The sequence below is a fragment of the Taeniopygia guttata genome, chromosome 3, assembly GCF_048771995.1.
Source record: "Taeniopygia guttata chromosome 3, bTaeGut7.mat, whole genome shotgun sequence".
NCBI lineage: Eukaryota > Metazoa > Chordata > Aves > Passeriformes > Estrildidae > Taeniopygia > Taeniopygia guttata.
In genome coordinates, this window is record NC_133027.1 from 109,679,892 (window position 1) to 109,698,960 (window position 19,069).

The window sequence follows — 19,069 nt, forward strand, 5'->3', positions numbered from 1 at the left end:
CAGATGATTTCCCATTAAAAAAAGGGTCCAAGCAGCTGTGAGGGCTTGGCTTTTGCATTCCACAAGGATCCTGTCTTTTTTCCCAAACAACTTGTAACTCTTCTCCTTCAAGAGCAGCCCGTACACTTGCTCAATGACTGTAGAACAAGGAGGGATAACCATTTCCTGCCACGTTGAAACTGGCAGTTTCTGGGGAAAAATTAAAGTTTTCAATTAAAAATTGGCACTTGCGTATTGTCACCTGATATTGACAGCAGCTGTGCTGCCGCCTAACATCAGATGACCAAGGCAGCCTGAAGGTCCAATGAGCTTAGGCTGCATAAACATCCCAGGCTATCTTCATGTACATGAGAGATAAAGAAAACAATCTCCATAAATGTTTCCTTCAATAGGGTAGGCCTCTTCAAAGCTCTTCACTTTGGGGTTAGTACAAAATGCTTGTAAAAGTAATTTATTTTATTTTGTTCTTTCTCATTTCTCCTCCTCTGCTTCCCTGGGTTGGCTGCAGGTGTGCCTTTTTGGGAATTCAGAAGTGTCCTTGAGGGATCACCTCCGGTCTGGTGCTTCAGAGGAGGAGTTGATTCAAATCATTGGAGCAGCAGTGGGCAGAAAAAAGAAACAGCATGCTGGTATGTTTGTTGTACTTTGCTGAGAAATAACAGCAGTGATAGGGAAAACAACATCCTGGTAATTGTAACCTTCCATTAGAGTTAGAATCCAAACTGTCTGAAAGACTTTTGAACTGACTGCTGCTCTCAAATAGATGCAAATACCACTGTTCATGACTACAACAGCAAAGGGTGAAGCTAAGTAGTTGTACTGGATCCCTTTTTTTTTTTAATTACTTTGCTGTAAAAGAAGGACTAAATTGAGCTGTCAATCCAAATACTGCATTAACATGTTTCTAGAAGTGACAAATCTCTTTGTCACCACACAGGACTTTGTGGGTACTCATCTAGTGCTCTGCATAAGGTCATGACACAAGGTCTGTGATGATGCAGTCACATTCTCTGGCTGCATTTCTCTTTTCTGAATTTATATTGACATAAACATTAACATCTGAACCTGAATTTTTGTAATCTGGCTCCAGCTGGGAATGCTGACCTCTTGTACATGAGCTGGCTTTATAATCATGGATTAGTCCCGTATACACTAAAAATATGCTTTGGCCCGTTTGTTTTCTTCCAGATTCTGACAGCTTAATAACAGTAGGTTTTCCCTTTTCTCCTAATGTGTGGAACAAATTTAAAGGTAGCTTTTAAATCTAAGCATAGACTAACTTGCAAAGGATGTTGGTCTGACGCAGATAAAATAGTGCCTTATAAGGGAGGGTGGGGAGGGATTGGTTCCTTTATTTGTAGACCCTTTATTTATGACTTCTGGTTTGGGAAAGGAGGGAGTGGATGGGGAAGAGTCTACTAAAGTCATTTTGCCATCATCAGCATTTACCTGACATTATCTTCTCCCAGTTTGTGTTAATCTCATTATTGTCCCTGGGCCTTTCTGTGATCAAACTTCTTTGGACTGGAACACTTATTAACAGCTTATCTATAGAACTAGAACAGTCAAATGCCATTGTTAGAGACAAGATAGTCTCAAATAGATTGAATTCTGTAGTAGGTAGACTGTAATTCACATTATGGCAAGCTTTCTGGAAAAGGGTTCTGCAGTGTGATAGACCCACCGCAGCTGGATGCCTGGAGACTCAGGCAGCGAATGGTTTTAAATTATACCTCACTGAATTCCCCCTCCTCCAGTTCCCTTGGTCTTTATTGAGCTTTGTTTTTCCTAGTATGCAGGTTGCACTCTGAAGAGTAGAAAACTAAACATGTAAACCAGATGCATGACTTAAAGCCTAAAAAGTGGGATTTTTATGTGTTCCTTATTTTATTTCTAGGCATGTTTAACATTTCCCGGATGAAAAACCGGCCAATGGTCCTGATTGGTGGGTGACAAATCAGTACGTAAAAAAATACAGTGATTTTGTTCAGTTTCTGTCTTTGGGGGAGCAGAGTAGATTTGGCTTCTAAGTCTAGCTTGTGGTTCTGCCCTAAGTTTAGGCAAAGAAATGGGTTTCTTAATTAGCCAGTTATAGCAACATGCTGAGGTGGAGGAGGAGGAGGAAAGGTTTAATGTCCCTACCAGTCTTACCCAGTTTTCCAATTTACAGCCCTGGTTTTGTTTGCTCTAGTTAAGACACTTCATTACATTTTCCAAAGGGATAATCAGCCTTCCTACCTTATTTCTAATCATCTTCCTTTGTACTTAAGTAGAACAGTATATTACTTATAAGACAGTTTGAGGTGAGTTTTGACCGTATTGCCATATAAATATAAAGGATGCAGAATGGAGTTTATCCATGGATTAAGAAATTCAGCTGTGTTTATAACATACATAGAGCCATCAAGCTGACAGAAATGCAAGTGTTCCTGCCTCACTACTGCTTCAGAATCTGTCATGTGGGGCTTCATTCTTTTAAAATTGCCTCTTATTGCTGCTGTATTGCTATAGCTGTTTGCTAGCTCTCCCTTCTGCCTGAAGCTGTGTTCATGAGTGATGTAGCACTGCTGTGGGTCTCTTACTGATTTTTAACACCTCCTTCAGTGTGATTTTACCTTGTCCATGCCTATGTTTACCTATTTTGTAAGATAGCTGTCTTTCAAAAAACCTTAAGAAATGGTTACAAGAGTTAGTGTTTTGAGGTTAATTGCAAAATGTTTTGTTGTTCCTTATCAGCAAGGTGTGGGAAAAAAGACCAACGTGAAAGACATGAACCTCTCATCCTCCCATTGATGTTTTGGGGCAGGTTAGCTGCTGGGCAGCTTAAAACACAGGTTATAAAACAGGTACTTTTCAAGAGGGGAACATGCATTAATTTGCAGGTCTTTGCAGCAGGTGATATTATAATAACAACTACTCTATTTTTAAACCAAGCCCCTAGGGCTTGTACTTATGTTGCCATTATTAGGAAAAAGGATCTGCAGACGTCTTTAACGTATTTCTTCACTGGGAATGTTTTTCACTTGGTGTCCCACTTTAAAGGGCCATCATTTTCAGTGTTGACTAGTGCAAGATTGTGCCTTTGTTTGCTTTTATTTGGCCACTGCTGCATTATGTTCCAGAAAAAGGGTAATGAGGACCCTTTGTTTAAAGTGTGTATTGACTTGCTGCATGAGGAAAATATTCTGCTTTTTTTAAGATGAAAAATACTATATTAAACTTTTGACAGCTCACTAGGACCTACATAATTTTTCAAGTTCTCTTTGAAAGAATTCCCCCACTCCAAAGTTAGTGTTCATAGCAATGTTTGGATGTCTGCAGATCAGAACAATCCAACTTCCTTTTGAAAAGTGCTTTAACATTGTCTTGCATGCAGTGAAAGAATCGGTCTGTCCAGGTCCTCCTCCTTCAGCTGTTCCATCTCCCTTTGAGACTGACTGCTGGCAGTCACTGCATCAGTGGAGAGACTGGAGATGAGTGTAGAGTATCCCACTGTGACACATGGGGAGTCATTAGGAGATTTCCTAATTGTGTTTTGAATTAGTTACAAAATTCAAACAATGCTGGCGTGCAAGCAGTCAGTGGGGGAGTGTGTATATGGAATTAATTTAATGAAATTTAATGAATGCTGTGGAAATCACTAATTGGTTTTGCTAGACTCCGTGAGCCAAACTTGGTGTCTTCTCTGCACTGCTGTTATCTAATCCTTTGCTATATGGTTTGTATCTTATTTCCCTTAATCAAAATACTCCTTTCAGCAGGTTCTTCTTCTCCTGGGTTCACTTCAGTTATGGGAATTTCCTCATTAATTTAAGTAGCTCCTGCCTTCTTTTCTCCCCCTGAGATTGTGCTAGTTGGAAGCTGGCACAATTAAACTTGAGGTGCAGTAATAGGATATAAGGAGATGGAATTTATATCAGATGGTTTCATTATATGGTGCAGTAGAAAACCATTACTCTTTTTTTTTTTTTTTTTTTTTGGTAGGTATATGAGCAATTTGGTTTCAAATAGAGGTGACTAGATACAGCTTCAAGAAGTGTAGGTTGTTCAGAAAAGCAAAGATGCTTTTCTGAACTCATTACTGTCTCTGGCTGTCTGTTTACTTTCCACTTTACTTGAGCAAAATTTTCTCCCTGCTCCCACCCTATGTGTTTACCCTGTGGAAGGAAGTACTTGTCTGCCTTTGCAGTCTGGCTTCTCCTGAAAACAAGACACTTTCACAGGGGTTTAGCTTCAGCTTTAAAGCTTATGAAAGAATCCAGAAGAACAGAGTGTTTTGAGTTCCTGGATTTTAAAAGGAATATTCAGGTTAGGCCCCACTATGAAAAGACAGAGCAAGGGAAGAGGAACAAGAAAATAATTTTCTTTGCTCTTCTAAAGCAGAGAAATGTTGCACTCAGTACATTTATGTCCACTTAGTCCCATTCCTCTAAGGCATACATATGCCTTCAAACTTGCAGGAGTCTTACTTTTAATGTATAGGCCATTAGCTGTAGATAAAAAAAAGGCTTTTGCCTGAATTTAGGTTATTGCAGTGATTATAATCATGAAATCTGTGGTTGATTTAAGACTCAGGAATGGTACTTTCAGAGCAATGGTTGGAGGGTACTCTGGATGAAAATGGTACTAAGTGCATCAGTCTTGTTTTAGCAGAGGCTGGGACTAACAAGGAAGAGTTAGGTGGGTTTGCTTTTAAAAACAGATGGAGGAGCACAACTAGACCTTTGTCCACACTTTGTTACTGTCATGTGGACAGTCCCTCGGCAGCAGAGGTAGCTCAGCAATGTGCAGAGGGGCAGGAAGCTGCTTTGATGCACCTGTGGATAGGCTAAAAAGGGAGTCCTTGAATACCAGAACTACCAAAGGAAGTTACTGAGCACAACCTAATGCCACATTTCTCAGGGCAGGGAGAGAAGCAGCTTCAGAAAAAGAGAAACATGCTTATCAGTGGTGCTGTTAAGCCAGGGCTTAGCCACTTACCTCTATACTGCTTTCTTTACTTACAAAACATTTTATTCACTTTTATGTGAAAGAGACTCCTTCTGTCTTCACACTTGGCATTTAGCCTGGTGTAAATGCCAAAACCAAAGGATTAAATGGTGACAAGGGGCAGGAGGGCTTACTACCTCTCTGCCAGCTGGGAGCTCTGCCAGCTCGACTTGGAACATGCTTCTGAGTAGATTTAAAATCTGTCTGTCAGTGAGGGGACTGTGGTTTTTGCAGTGCTTAAACTTCAGCTGTCATTAACGTGTTAAGAGCTGGCAATAATATGAGAGGTTCCCATCACCCTCTGAGATTGTAGATAGTTCAGCTGCAGTGCTTATAGTCCCTGCTGTCCTCAAGTGCTGGCATGACCCTTCCCTGCAGAAGGAGATGAAAGGAGGAAGCGTAGCTGTCTGTGCTGGGAGGGAGGTGTTTGGAAAGGCAGAGCTGAGAATCCGAGTGTAAGAATTTCCTATTAACCCTGCCAAGCTTTTGAAAGAAGGCTGGTGCTGGGATGGTCCCAAACGGATGCTGAGATGCTGTGATTCACTTTTCTTCAGAACTGGTGCTCCTATAAGCTTTCTTGGCTGCTGTTTCTCAAAAGGTGTTGATGCTTTCAGAAAGTAAGTTGTCTCTTTTTGTCAGGGACTTTAAAATGAGTCTGAGTCTTGTAATTTTTAATAGCAAACCAGGAAATGCAGGGAACTGATGAGCGAGAAGAGAAGGAGCTAGGGGAAAAAAGTGAATGTTTGCAGGCTTATTGAGGTTTTTGCAACACAGGAAGTCCCAAGCAGTTCTCTGGCAGTGTTCTCAGCTGCTACAGGCAGTTCAGCTTTCCACTTGGTAAGATATTCTTCTCATCTTACTTTTTGTTTTTTTCCCTAGAGTCTGCATTGATGTCATTCCCACTATGCCAAGATGCCCTACAGAGTTCCCCAAATTCAAAACAGTGGGGCCACACATTTAGCCATTGGCTGACTTTGAGAGCAAGTTTACCCAAACAAAATGGAAAAGCATCAATGAAAAATAAATTCACAGGACAATTTTTCCTACCAGGATCTCACCCAGAGAAACAGTGGCACTTAGCAACAGGAATTCTACAAACCCAGCTCCGAGGCTACTGTGTCTTCCAGAAGGACCCAAGCTCCACATTTGATACGAAGTGCCTTGATGCTTCTGTTGGCCAAGTTCCTGTGGACTGTCAGTCCAAAGAGGCATGTTCAGGATCTGAATTCCATACCAGGGATTCAGGATCTTGTACCAAGGTACCTTGTGCCTCTGACAGCTTGACTCACACTGACGAGGAAGGACGGGCCACAATGGTTGATGTTGGAGGGAAGCCAGATTCCAGAAGAAGTGCTGTTGCTGGTGCTGTGGTCCTCCTGGGTGAAAAGGCATTCAGGATGGTGAGGCAAAACCAGGTGAAGAAAGGGGATGTGCTGGCAGTAGCCCAAATTGCAGGAATTCAGGGAGCCAAGCTGACCAGCCAGTTGATCCCATTGTGTCACAACATCCCTCTGTACCACGTGGAGGTGGATCTGAGCCTGGATGAGGCCAGGCATGCCGTGGTGATTCGCAGCTCCTGTCACACCTGGGGGAGGACAGGAGTGGAGATGGAGGCTCTCACAGCTGCCAGCCTGGCTGCGCTGACTGTGTACGACATGTGCAAAGCAGTCACTCATGACATCGTCATCCAAGAGGTGAAGCTGATTAGTAAGACAGGTGGGCAGAGGGGAGACTTCTCAAGGGTCTAGATAATATTCAGATACCTCCAGCCCTCCAAGTGACCACTGTTTCTGTTCAGCCTCTAACAGAAGTCCCTTTGCTCAGCTGGTGGGCTTGGAGAGCTCAGTAGGTGTGTACAGTACAGCAACCCCATGCCTCCAGCATTGCCTTACTCTGTCAGCTCACTCGAACAGCAGAGCCACTTACCCCTGTTTAAAACCATGTGTATCTTCTAGAGGACAGACTTCTCCACTCTGCCAGTACCTCCATTTCAGTGTCCTCATGATGAGATTGAGAAAAAATTCCTGCTTATACCACAGAACTTTTTTGTTTTGTTTGTGCTGTGAAATACACCTGCTGTCATCACACCATGCAACTGTGAGCTCTGGAAATTAAGCCAGCTGAAAGTGCTGCTATTTGGCAACTTAATCAAGGATTAAGATTTTAGAATTGTGTTTGTCTTTCTTTCCCCTGACCTTCTTCATTGAATTTAGAGGATGACAGTGAGAAGAACACAGCTGGGGAACTTCACCATACAGCAGAGATTATAAACATGGAACAAACAGTCAGAATCAAGGGGCAGCTCCCATTCCTTTGCAGTGCTACTGCTTCCCTTCACAAAATCAAAGAACCCAGAATGGCTGGGTAAGGTTGGAAAGGACAACAGTGGGTAAACCTGGTCCAACCTTCCTGCTCAGGCACCCAGAGCACATGGGACAGTGTTGTGTCCAGACTGGAATATCTCCCTTGAGGGAGCCTCCATAACTTCTCTCAGCAATCTCTTTCAGTGCTGAGTCCCCTACAAAGTAAAAAAGTTCAGCTGGAACTTCCTGTGCATCAGTTTCCTTCCATGGCCTCTTGTCCTATTGCTCAGCATCACCAAGAAGAGCCTGGCTCTATAATCTTGGCATCTCCTCTTTAGACACTGATAGACATTGAGACATCAGTCATCTCTTTGGATGCTGAACAGGCCCAGCTCCCTCAGCCTTTCCTCATCAGAGACACCTGCAAATGGGAAATAACCAGATAATCAGTTTCAAAAGGAAAAAAAAAAAAAAAAAAAAAGGCAATTTTCTCCTTGTGCTCTGTAAAACATGATGCAGAAATAGGATTTCTGGGTTTGGAAGAATTATTTTTCTGATCTGAAAGATATATTTTACAATGTTAGAAGCATATTCCAGCATTTTGACCTTAGCACTGAAATACATGGATTCCCTGTTTGCATCCTTAAGGGATTAATTTTGTCATGCACAGAAGTAAGTATTAAGCTCTCCCTTACTTTAGAAGGAGCTGTTGCACCAAGCCCTAGAAGACTCCAAATTTTTAATGCTATGGTGCAGAACTTGTGTAATTCTGACAGACAAAACAGACTTCAGTACTAGTGGCCACTTGAAAAATGAAGGTAGTTACTATTGCCTCTGCCAGAGTGGTTTCCTGCATGTTTCTCTAGTTTGCTTTTCATGAAGTCTTCTGGCCTTTGAGCACTTAAGTGTCCCCATAAATGTAGCAGTGGCCACAGTCATGTAGCATTAATTACCCTTGGTAATTAAACTGTCTTAGAGAAGAAATGACTCAAAAGTCTTGTTAATATTAATGGCTGCTTTTCAAATGTTTATTTAAGTGCTCTAAACAGGGTGTTACTGGTTGCTTATGGCTAATGTGAAGCTGCACATTATTCCGGGTGCTCCCTTCATGCACACAGGGTATAACAACTCTAGCAGGTCAAAGACAACTCTAGCAAGGTCAAAGACACTATCAAAAAATCATCTTAAGCTTAAGAGGTTAAAGTACTGTGAGCACACCACACTGCCATGCACATGCTGTTTGTGTAAAGTAAGCACAGGTCTCAGATGAAGAGGCAATAGGTTTTGCAACAGATCCTTCAGAAATCTCATACACCAGCTACAACAAAAGGCACTCTTTCCATTGCAGGTGAATTGATTTGATTATTTTTTGTTGTCATTGTGAGATAAGGTGCAAAGAGCAACAGACATAGCAGCTGTAGCTGAAAAGGAAAGAAGTCTGGAAAGCTAGGTGCCCAAAATCCATAAGCATTTGTACATTAATGATGTGGTTTAGGAATGGTATTCCCAATTTAGTGTTCCATTTTCACTCACTCCTCCCTCCCTGTGGCCAGCTGGAGAGGAGAATTTGGAGGCACAGTAGGTAAAGATCATGGGTTCAGATAAGAACAATTTACTGGAAACAGCAATGGAATAAGAAAACGAGCAGTAACACATTCAATAATAGAGAGAAGGGGCATTATGTGACTGTTCCTTACCGAAAGAGACCCCTTCCCTGGTCCCCATGATACACCCCCATGCTGGTAGCCATGCCCTCTCCTGGCATGCAAAAATTACCCATGTCATGGCCAGAACCAGGACAATCTACATGCATTGTCTTGACTCCCTGGCAAGACACTCCCTGTCATTCCCAGGAGTGTAGCCAGCACTGCCATACTGACACCAACAGTGTCAGTGGGGAGGAACCCAATCCTGCAAATACAAGAGACTGTGTTCATCTGTGGAACTGCTGTGCCCATAGCATGAAAGTTTCCTTAGCTCAGCATGGAAACAGAGTGCCAGGAAAAGGAAGCACAGCTGTAACCTGCTAAGTGTATTGACTGACACAAGCACTTACCTCCCCTCACCATGCACAACACACCCTGCCCTCCTGGCCTGCCCCAGGCTCTAGCTAATTCTGGAAATGAAAAAGAAACTCGATGTACTCAGTAGCAATAAAACAATGCTTTGGGCATATGGTTCAAGCTTGCTGTCATGCTGTAAAGCTCACACAAAGGACTCAGGGCCATACCAGGGACAGAGCACACGCATGACCACCACGCACATCCTGCTACTTACGCACACTTCACTGCTTCCTTGGTTTGAGAATGGCTGCAAGTGCAGGGCAAACTGACTTTGGTGCCATTTTATGCTCATATTACATTATCAAGTCTTTAAACTATGCACATTTTAGGTAATGAACCAAACATGGATTAACATTTTGAGAGAGAAATGGGTTGAGAGTGCTCTGTGTTTCTATGGTGCTGGGTGGGCCAGGGTGTAATATATGTTAATGTTGATGGCTACTTTTTGGAGGCTTGCTTTTTTTGTCCACTGTATTTCTAATAAATACTAGTTGAAATGAAGTGTGGTTTGCATTACTTTGAATATAATTTTTATTTATCTTTCTATGTTTTAACCCAAAAGCTTCTATGAATAATTACCTCGGGACAAGCAACAAGACAGCCTCTGCAAGTTGCATGATTAATCAGCAATTAGCAAGGGATCACTCCTAATAACTTATTACTATAAAGAACCTATTTTTTTTTCTGTTGTTGAGAGAAACTAATTTTAATCTGGCTGTTCTTAAACTGTGTAATCCTGTGGGTTTAACATCATAATTTATCATCTCTTGTCATTATCCCAGCTTCTCCCACATGCCTGTTCTGAGCCAGTGGCTGTATATAACATCACTGCTTTTTGTTGCAGAATTGGGGCCTTCAGGGCTCTTCCTCCTCGTCTGAGTAACCACAACTGAAACCAAGGTTCAGAGAAGTGCCTGTATAAAAGTCCATCCCTCCTGTATCATGAATAAGCCTTAAGAGAAATTCCCCTTCTTATCCATCTGAACTTCAGGAAAGCTCTCAGGTTTCCTGCCACCAAGAAGGCATCAATGATATTAGAGGTATTCTCCAACCTAGATGATTTTAAGATTCCAAAATGCTGTCTATCCTAAAATAAGCACATCATTTTTCTAGGAGCAGAAACAGAGTAAAGCACCAAGCCTTCTCTTGAAGGGTGCCATAAGAGTTCAAGTTGCACTTTTGTGCATGTCAAACACAGCTCAAAATACAAATACTGCAAATCATGGCAACCCTCACAATGTACACACAGTAGAGTTTTGCCTGCTGGAAACTCAACTGTCCCAGCTTATGGCCCATTTGTGTGTTACAGCCTGTTCACTGCTAATCCAGGGGCATCTCAGCCTGGTTTTCCTTCATGCCCACGTCCTGATACTACTTACTCCACCCTCACACTGTCCTATTAAAAACTGGATGCAGCATAAAAAGGAGAAGCTGGCAGAAGTTGGTCATTAAGAATTCTTAAAAGAGATTAAATCTATGTCAAACAAGCAGTGCTTTTCAGGAAGGAGAATGGGCCATGGGAGGAAGACAACTTGAAATACCTCAGGGAGGGACTTGGTTTTTCTGAATGGGAACTGCTCAAAACCAGATCCTAAAAGCAACAAGAGCTGAAACAATAAAAATAGCAATTAATTTTGTTAGCCATTTTCAGCCCCTGGTGACCTGCATAGATTCCCTGTAAATTCCTTGTTACTCAGCTTTACATGGGATTTAACTGAACAGAATCTGGCCATTGGTCCTCCCCTTTCCTTGGTGCTTGGCTGGTTCTCAGCTCCCTCTGGCTGCTTCAGCAGTGAGCCAGCCTTGGAACAGCTGAAAAATGGCTGGTGCATTTTGTGTGCTTTGGCCAAGACAGAGCTGCTAATTAGTTAAACGGAAACACAGTTAATTCACCTCCCTCCATGCACCAGAACCTTGCTCCAAGAGAAGCTCAGCATTTTAGGGAATCTAAAATTGGTTGGAGGAATTGCTGGTTGCAGTGGGCTGACCAGGTTTTTGAGATGACAGGTAAAAGCCTCAGCTTAGGTCTCAAAACCAGTGGCTGTCATGAGCTCTGCAGAGTCTTGATGATGGCTGACATGGTGCCAGAAAGGCACAGGAGGAAAAGCTGAATCCTTTGTCCCAGGCTGTGCCTGAAGGGCTTTGTGTGAACTCAGTGCACTCTGTTACAAGAGCAGATTCTCACTTTGGGTAACAGCAAGCTTAAACAGCGGGTGGCTGAGACACAAATCCAGCTGTCTGCACCTTCCCCTGTCCCTCCATGCTTCCTGCCAGTGCCACGTTTAGAAAGCTTCCAGTTAGCATCTCTATCTTTGTACTTACCCTGTTTGCTCCTTTGGAGAGTAAAAGGTACCCAAAATAGTAGCAGTAAAGTGCAGCTGAGTGCAAGTTCACAGGAAGGGATGGGATGGATGCCCTGAGATGCTGCTGAGCTTTCCTCCAAGCAGAGAAGCACAACAAACCAAGGAAGCAGCTGTCTTTGCTCAGCTGTGTGTGCACACCCCAACTGCAATGGCACAGCCGTGGCCATCGGGCACGCTGCCTACTGCCCGTGGCTCTCCGAGGTGCCATCCACACAACACTTGCTCCACAGAGCAAAGTTTCACACTTCATGATTGCTTAAGGTTTGCTTCCAGAACCCCAAATTAGCAGCAGAGACGATTGCTCCGCCAATGACTCCGACAGAGTGGGCATGATCTCAGATTCTGGAGATTCTTAGTACTACTAAGCTCTTCCTGCATGAATTTAAAATTAAGTTAAACAGAAACACTCTCTTCTATACCCCTGATACTTTCAGGGCATGCAGCTGAAAGGATGCGAGGCCAGCAAAAGCAGAGTTTGTGTTTGCAAAGTCAAGGGCAGTGGGACAGGAGGTAGGGGAGGAAGAGGAGGAGATAGCAGGAGGGTCAGGCAGCTGTAAAGTTGTGCTAATATTATGCTTGGAAGACAACACAGGCTATCAGATACATGGCTGCTCCATAGGTAGTGCCCTAGGCCAGTTACCTGCTGCTGCAGGTTGTGGCAAAGCTCTGTCAACACCAGCAGAGCTGTGCAGTGTCACACCAGGCAGCATCTGCTGCTGGGAGCCATGAGAAGGGTTCAGCTGCACAGCCCTGACCTGCCACTACTGCAGCCTTAACGAACTTAGGTTTGATTAGACAGGTGATTTCGGGACTCAAGGCTCCCCACATGCAGAGATGCAGCAAGGCTGGAATTGCTGTTGTGTGAGGCAGTGCCTGGAGTTACACCACCCATCCATCCCTTGCTCCCTCCATCCCCTCCCCAGCTGCCACCCACAGTCTCAGCACTTCAGAGAGATGCACTTCCCCACCCTGGGCCCGACGCTGAATGGAAATGTTTTAGCTCTGTGTGGCTCATTTGGCTTCTGCAGATCAACCCTTGGGGCCATCCTCAGCCCAGATCCAAGAAATGAGCTGAGGGAAGGGAATAATTTCTGCTGCCCCTGAAGCCTCATCTCTCCTATTGCAGCTGGCAGCTCAAAAGGCTCCATCCTGCCAAGACTGAATCTTAATTGAGATCAGTGGAAAAGACAAGCTGCTGCCAGGGCCGCCCTGATCCTGGGCTCACAGAGAACATGGGCAGAGCTTGCCCAGCCCCACAAGAGAAGGCCTTCACAAGGGTTTACAAAAAATAAAATTCCCTTCAGAGTATCAATGGAAACAGCAGGAGGAGGCCAAGGAGAGGACATGGTTTAGCCAGGTAGTTTGCAGAGGAGGCAGAACCACACCACATGGAAAATCCTCCTGTTCTGTAGCCTGCTGGGAAGGGAATACACCAGCAAAGGCTGGGGTACAGCTAGCAATCCCCAAGCCCAGCAGTGAATTAAAATACTATATCTATCTCTGAACAAACACACAAAACTATCACAGTCATGCCCAGAACTGCTCTTGCCAAGAGCTGCAGGAAGAAAGACAAGGTAAGTTTTTCATCTTAGAAGAGAAAGACCAGAGCAAAACCTCTTCAGGCATCCCATCTGCAAGTGGCACCAGGATGCTACATGATGCTTTTTCCAAGCCACAGCTGCTGACTTCAAGCCCACTTGCTTCCAAGACCCTGGCAGAGCTCACTCATACCTCCATTATTAGGCACAGTCTAGCCACCCCTTTGGCTTTGTGGAGGCAACCAGAATCAACACTGCCAACTCCTAATGCACCCAAGATGGGTGCTGGGTGCTCCTGACCCAGTTTTGTTACAAGCACAGAGTCCTGCCATCTCAGCACTGCCTTGTCCCAGCAGCAGCAGCTGGAGTGGAGCAGAGCGAGGAGCTGTCAGCCTGGGTTATTTTTACACCATTTGTTCCACCTTGTGTATTTAGGTGCATCTCCCAAGTCCCTACAGCAGAGGAAAGCCACCGTGGCAAGTCTTACTCAGACTGGGAGCTTTAGAAGAGCTGACTCTGTTCCCCTTGCTGACTCAGGGGAACAAAGTTAGCAACAGCTCATGCAGCAGATGCCATGTCAGAGCTGCTGGATCTGAGCAATGAAAATGGGCTCTTGCTCTGGTAAAAGGCTTTAATGGGATTTTCCAGCCAGCAAATATGCTTTGAGGGACACACCCAGGACCTTCAGCCATCAGCAACATGTCTGCATGCAGAAGGCTCTTGGCCAGCCAGACTGGGAGGGGCATTTAAACACAAGTTTCTTGCCTGCCATCTTTTATAGCCTGCTATTTCTCTCCTGGGTTGCTAAGGATGCCCCAGAGCACAAACCTCTGCAGCAGAGGCACAGTCAGTAATAGCCCATCACCAGTAAACTGCAGCTTTAGCAAACCCATGCCAGAGAACTTCAGCTGAACCCCAGCAGCTGGAGGGGCTTTCATTTCCACTTCTCCAAGGCTGGTATTTCAAGGTGTTTTTATTTCTTTTTAATCAATGCACATGGCCAGCTCCAGAGGGGCTGAATGAAGAGAGGGAGGCATGCAGCCACTGTTTCTGTACAAAGTATTTCCACATGCAAGTGAAATGGGGCTCAACTCGCTCGGTGCGTGTTTTGCAGTGCGGTTACGGGCTGTCGTTCCTCCTCCACAAAGCTGTTATTTATTTACTTAAAGACTTGGATTCCATGGAAAAAGATGCCCCAAGATAGCACTGTGTTTCTAAAATTAAACCCAGCTGGATGGAGTGGTGAGCAAGCAAGTGAGCACTCCTGTGCTCCCAGCAGCAGCGGGAACAGGGTTCCCCCATGTCCCGGACTCCCCCACCCTCACTGAGCAGCAGGAGAGCCTGGCAAAATGCCTCCCATGTCCTCCACCTGAGGGAGGCAGCTCTCTGGGAAGTCAGACCAAGTGCCTTACTCAACAGCAGGAGTGCCAGTGACACGGGAGTGTCAGAGGATCAGGGTTGAAGAGCAGTGATGCCCCTCCTGCCCCAGCAGCTCTGCAAAGCCTCCCCCTGCTGCAGGACAGCAGAGACCTCACCACGCGCCTGATGCAGGTTTGAGTGTGGCCAGAAGTCCTTTAACAGAATTTGTGACAAAGGCTGCACTCCTGAGGCTCATCTCCTACCTAACCCAGCCAACGTTTTCATCTAGTTTATGTGTCACTGATAGCATCCTGCTCACATTAAAGCTCAACTAGCCCTCACTGTTGTAACCTAAGTTAAGAAACCTGTTCTCACAAAAGCAATTTATAGATGGGAAGGGAAAAACCCAAGTATTGCTCCAACCTCTCGTGGCACCAGCAAGAAATCCCTGCCAGACACACTCTCAGCACCTGTTTCCCTGTCCACAGGAGCATTGGGGCCGCCTCTACATCCACAAGTGGCTCTGCTCAGAAATGAGCACATCAGCTCATCAGAGCAGCTGTGCCAGAGCTGCTGCTCAGGGGCTTTACCATGGCCTGCATTTAGCCTCATCCCTCAGACAAAATGTCTCGTCACACACACAGCTGAAGCTTTCCAGAGGACAGGCTGGGCACTGGTGGAGCTCCCTGCACCCATCAGGGCTGGGAGTGCCTTGGAGGCTTTAGGGAAGCAAAGCTCAGGCAAGGGCAGAGGTGGCTCTGCAAGGACCATGGGAAGGAAAGTGAAGTACAGCCCCAGACCTTGCTTCTCTGCACTAGAAGGTTCACACAAATGTGGGACAAGAAAAGCTGGCAAAGAAGTCTGAGCCAGCCCCAGAATGAACAGGAAAAGAAACAAGGATGATGGCTGATAGGAATGGCTGAGCAGGAAAAATGGTGAAAACAGTGGCGAGATCAGGATGCCCATGCAGCTGCTGCCATCAGTTCTCCCAGGGCCTGAGGACCATGTCCTGTCCTGAGTACAGGCAGGAGCTGCTGCTCCTTCACCTCTGAGCAAAGAGAGTCCCTGGCATCACATGAAGCTTGTTTCAACCCAGGCAGAAAGGACGGTCCCACCACTGCTGGCCTGGACTGTGATCCAAGAGAACCTGACCACATGTATGTGGGCCAGACCAACATGTCATGCTTGGTAAGTCACTCAAATTATTGTTTGCTAACCTGGCATTCCCACTCATCAGTGCACTCTGCAGTGAGCACCTGGAGACAGATTTCCAAGTCTGAGTGCTCCTCATGCCTGATGTGTAATTGGAGAAAATGATGTTTGCTACCAGATTGACAAGTCTGTTTTTAGCAGATGGGCTTTTGTCCCTTGATTTCTCCTAATATTAGAGGAAGATTTCACCTTGCTGCCTCCCAAAGGAAAAGCTACACATGTGTTGGTGACAGCCCAGAGCCTTTTCTAAAGAGAGTGAGAGCTGCAGATTTTCAGGGTTCATTGCAGAGCTGAGGGAAAGAGTGAGGAGGAGTAAAAAGAGAAGTGAGCTAGCCACCAGAGATGATCTCAGGAAAGAGCCTGCCTCTCATCAAAGCTCAGTTATTTCTGTGACTATGCCTATTTTCCCATAATTACACTGGTTCTGCTCTGCACAACACTAAATCAGGTCTACTGATCCCTGTCCAAACTCCTGGTGCCTTCCTGTTTGTATTAGGGCGCCAGCATGGGTTAAAAATTAGAGAGTAAGATTGGCTCAGTATCTGATTTATCCCCTTTCTTCCTTCCATCTTGATTTGGGATGTACTGGTCAGCATCCCCCAGGGAGAGGTTTAATCAGGAACAGCCGGAGAGCTGGCAGCTGCCTGACAAGGACAAGACCATGGCTATGGGACAAGCTGCAATTTAGAATCTGTTGCTTTGACCCTGGTAAAAGTCCAAGGCATGCTTGCTGATGCATCCCAGCACTGACACCCCAGGAGATGGCACAAGATCAGCACCCCCAAGGCCACATGGTCCCGATGTCACATTGCCTCACTGCTGGAGATGCTTCTGTGGTGAAAGGCTGCCCATCCCTGTGGCTCCAGAGGCAGTTCCAGCTCTCCAGCTGCACAAAAGGCCTCTTCTTCACCTACAGAGAAGCTCTCATTTCAGGCACCACAACAAGGGAAGGTGTTACCACCGTTTCAAAAGGGCAACACAACATCTTTAACATTTGGTCCCTGGCTGAACAACAACTGCAGCATAAGGAGGACACAGCACCCGACCTGCCTGGCAGTGCCTGCCTCATGCAAAGCCAGGCTGAGTGCAGAGTGACAGCATTTGTGCCAGGGTCAGTCCTCTGCCAGGGGCTTCACCTGGAGACTGAGCTGCCCGAGCTCCTGCAGCTGTTAGTGCCACAGAGAAGGAGAGGCAGAGCCTCCCCAGGCGGGCAAGCAAAGGGTCATGGCAACAGAAAGGAACTGTGAGGGAACAAGAGGGATGTGAACAGGGCTCAGCTATTGAAGGAAATCAGGAGCAGAAGCAAGAGGTACTTTACAGCAGAATGGGGCATGGCTCTAAAGGGTTTTCTGCTTGGGAGCCCAAAAGGAAAGAAAATGCTGGATTGGACAGCTCTGGGAAAAATCTGCGCTTTGGGGTTATCCAGCTTCTTCCACAAAATAAGAGCAGATCCAGACTTGTTCAGCAGCAAAACCACAGTTTCCTTGTGTAACCCAAGGAAACTCTTGCCCAGTCACACCACCTTATTGTGTGGCCAGGGGTAGGCGAGTAGTGGGCTGATTAGTACTGATAGTAAAAGGGTTTTAAAATCATGGGGATTCAGGGTTAACAGGAAAAATAAGCTTAGTAGGCCCTGGAAAAATAAATACCCTAAGCACATGAAGAACTTGTACTTGCTAGAACTGCACCTGTGTAGCTAGTACATGATAATTGATATAATTGTTAGATGTGATGATTGTTTAGTAATTAAATGTAATTACTGTTTAATAATAAGAATAATCATGAGAAACTGTGGTCAGGGGCCTAAGAAAGATCACGAGAAACTCGTGTCAATGTATACAATGGAACAATATAAGTTTAATAATTAATATGTAAGTTATATAACGATAGAATATAAAATACGTTCAGCTCGAAAGCCATGTCCCAGACAGATTTGGGTCTGTACCCCGACTCCCAGAGTTCTCAATAAAAGCACCTGCATGGAATCATATCCTGTGATTAAGTGTGTTCCTGTATGCTTACAATACTCCTGTCCCTGAAAACACCCTGTGACTGTGCAGGGGCTAAGCTGACAATTGCCATCACCCCCAAAGACTGTCACACTCAGCTGGCAGAGTCTGAGCACAGGAATATCCAATGAGATGCTGCAGAATACCATATTTTACCTCTCAAATCCAGGGACCATCCAACCTTGTTAGGGGGCAGGGGAGGTGGTGATGCTGGGGAATCTTTGTTTTTTTACACTATTGCTACAACCAAATGAAAAACAGCTTAAGCCTAAAGCAGATGGACATTCATTCCTATTTTGCTTGCTTTCTTCTGTGGGCAATGGAGCATGCACAAGCTTTTGACAGTTTTCTTGTGTTCCTCAGCCACTGTACACAAAGCACCTTCTGATACCTTTGCAGACCACTGGCTTTCCAGGAACCACCACTGACAAAGCACTGGCAGAGTTTGACAATCAGAGCATGAGCTGTGGATTCACCACAGGCAAGTTCTTGGTAGTCTCTCATGCGGCATCCAGGCCAATTCTTACGTCACTTGTGATATTTTAGGGGATGATAAAACATGAGCTTTGCCCCTACAGACCTACTGGTAAGGGAGAGTCTTTACTTACAAACAAATAACCAGCATTTGTCAGATTTCTTGAGATAATCAGTTCTTCCTGCCATCAATCTTTTAAAACCTCTACAAAGACTATGGCGAGACAGAAGCCCTCCTCCCTTCTCTCTGCAGGGACAGGCAGGAATATCACAGTGTCCAGCACACCCACCTGCGTCTCTGCCCCATAGGAAGGGGTGACCAGGGCTGATGTCAGCCCTGATCCCCAGGTCCCTGCAGCCTCTGCATGACTGTTGTGCTCTCCTGGGTTATCATCCGCCTCAGTCCTTGCTGGAAGTGCTCTGAATAGCCCTTCCATGAAAGGACAGTATGGCAAAAGTCCTGCTATAGCATGACAGACCCAACCACTACTGGTCATAGACACTTCTGGCAAACAAAAGCCTTTTTCCACATCTCACAGCCATATATTATGAAAGTCTTTTCCCACATCACAGAATATTCTGAGTTGGAAGGGACCCACAAGAATCATAAAGTGAATGGCCCATACAGGGATTGAACCCACAATCTTAATGTTTTTAGCACCATACTCTGAGTTAATCTTCCCCCTCCACTTTTCCTGATTCTTTTTTTAAATTAATGTAATTAGAGATATGTTCTCCTTCCATGAACACTCAAGAAGT

At 45.1% G+C, this 19,069-nt stretch overlaps 1 protein-coding gene across 3 annotated transcripts in view; it reads left to right on the forward strand.

Moving 5' to 3' along the window:
* The window catches only part of MOCS1 (molybdenum cofactor synthesis 1), a 30,103-nt gene extending 20,249 nt beyond the window's left edge, over nt 1-9,854 (forward strand). Inside the window, exons 9-11 of one of the 3 annotated variants that reach the window (XM_030269209.4) lie at nt 509-629; nt 1,898-1,945; nt 5,869-9,854. In XM_030269209.4, coding sequence (XP_030125069.4) covers nt 509-629; nt 1,898-1,945; nt 5,869-6,737 — 1,038 coding nt within the window. In that variant the 3' untranslated portion in view covers nt 6,738-9,854. Of the gene's footprint in view, nt 1-508; nt 630-1,897; nt 1,961-5,868 lie in introns of all 3 variants that reach the window. The other 2 variants (XM_030269210.4, XM_012572216.5) reach the window with 2 other exon arrangements.
* Nucleotides 9,855-19,069: the final 9,215 nt, after the last annotated feature.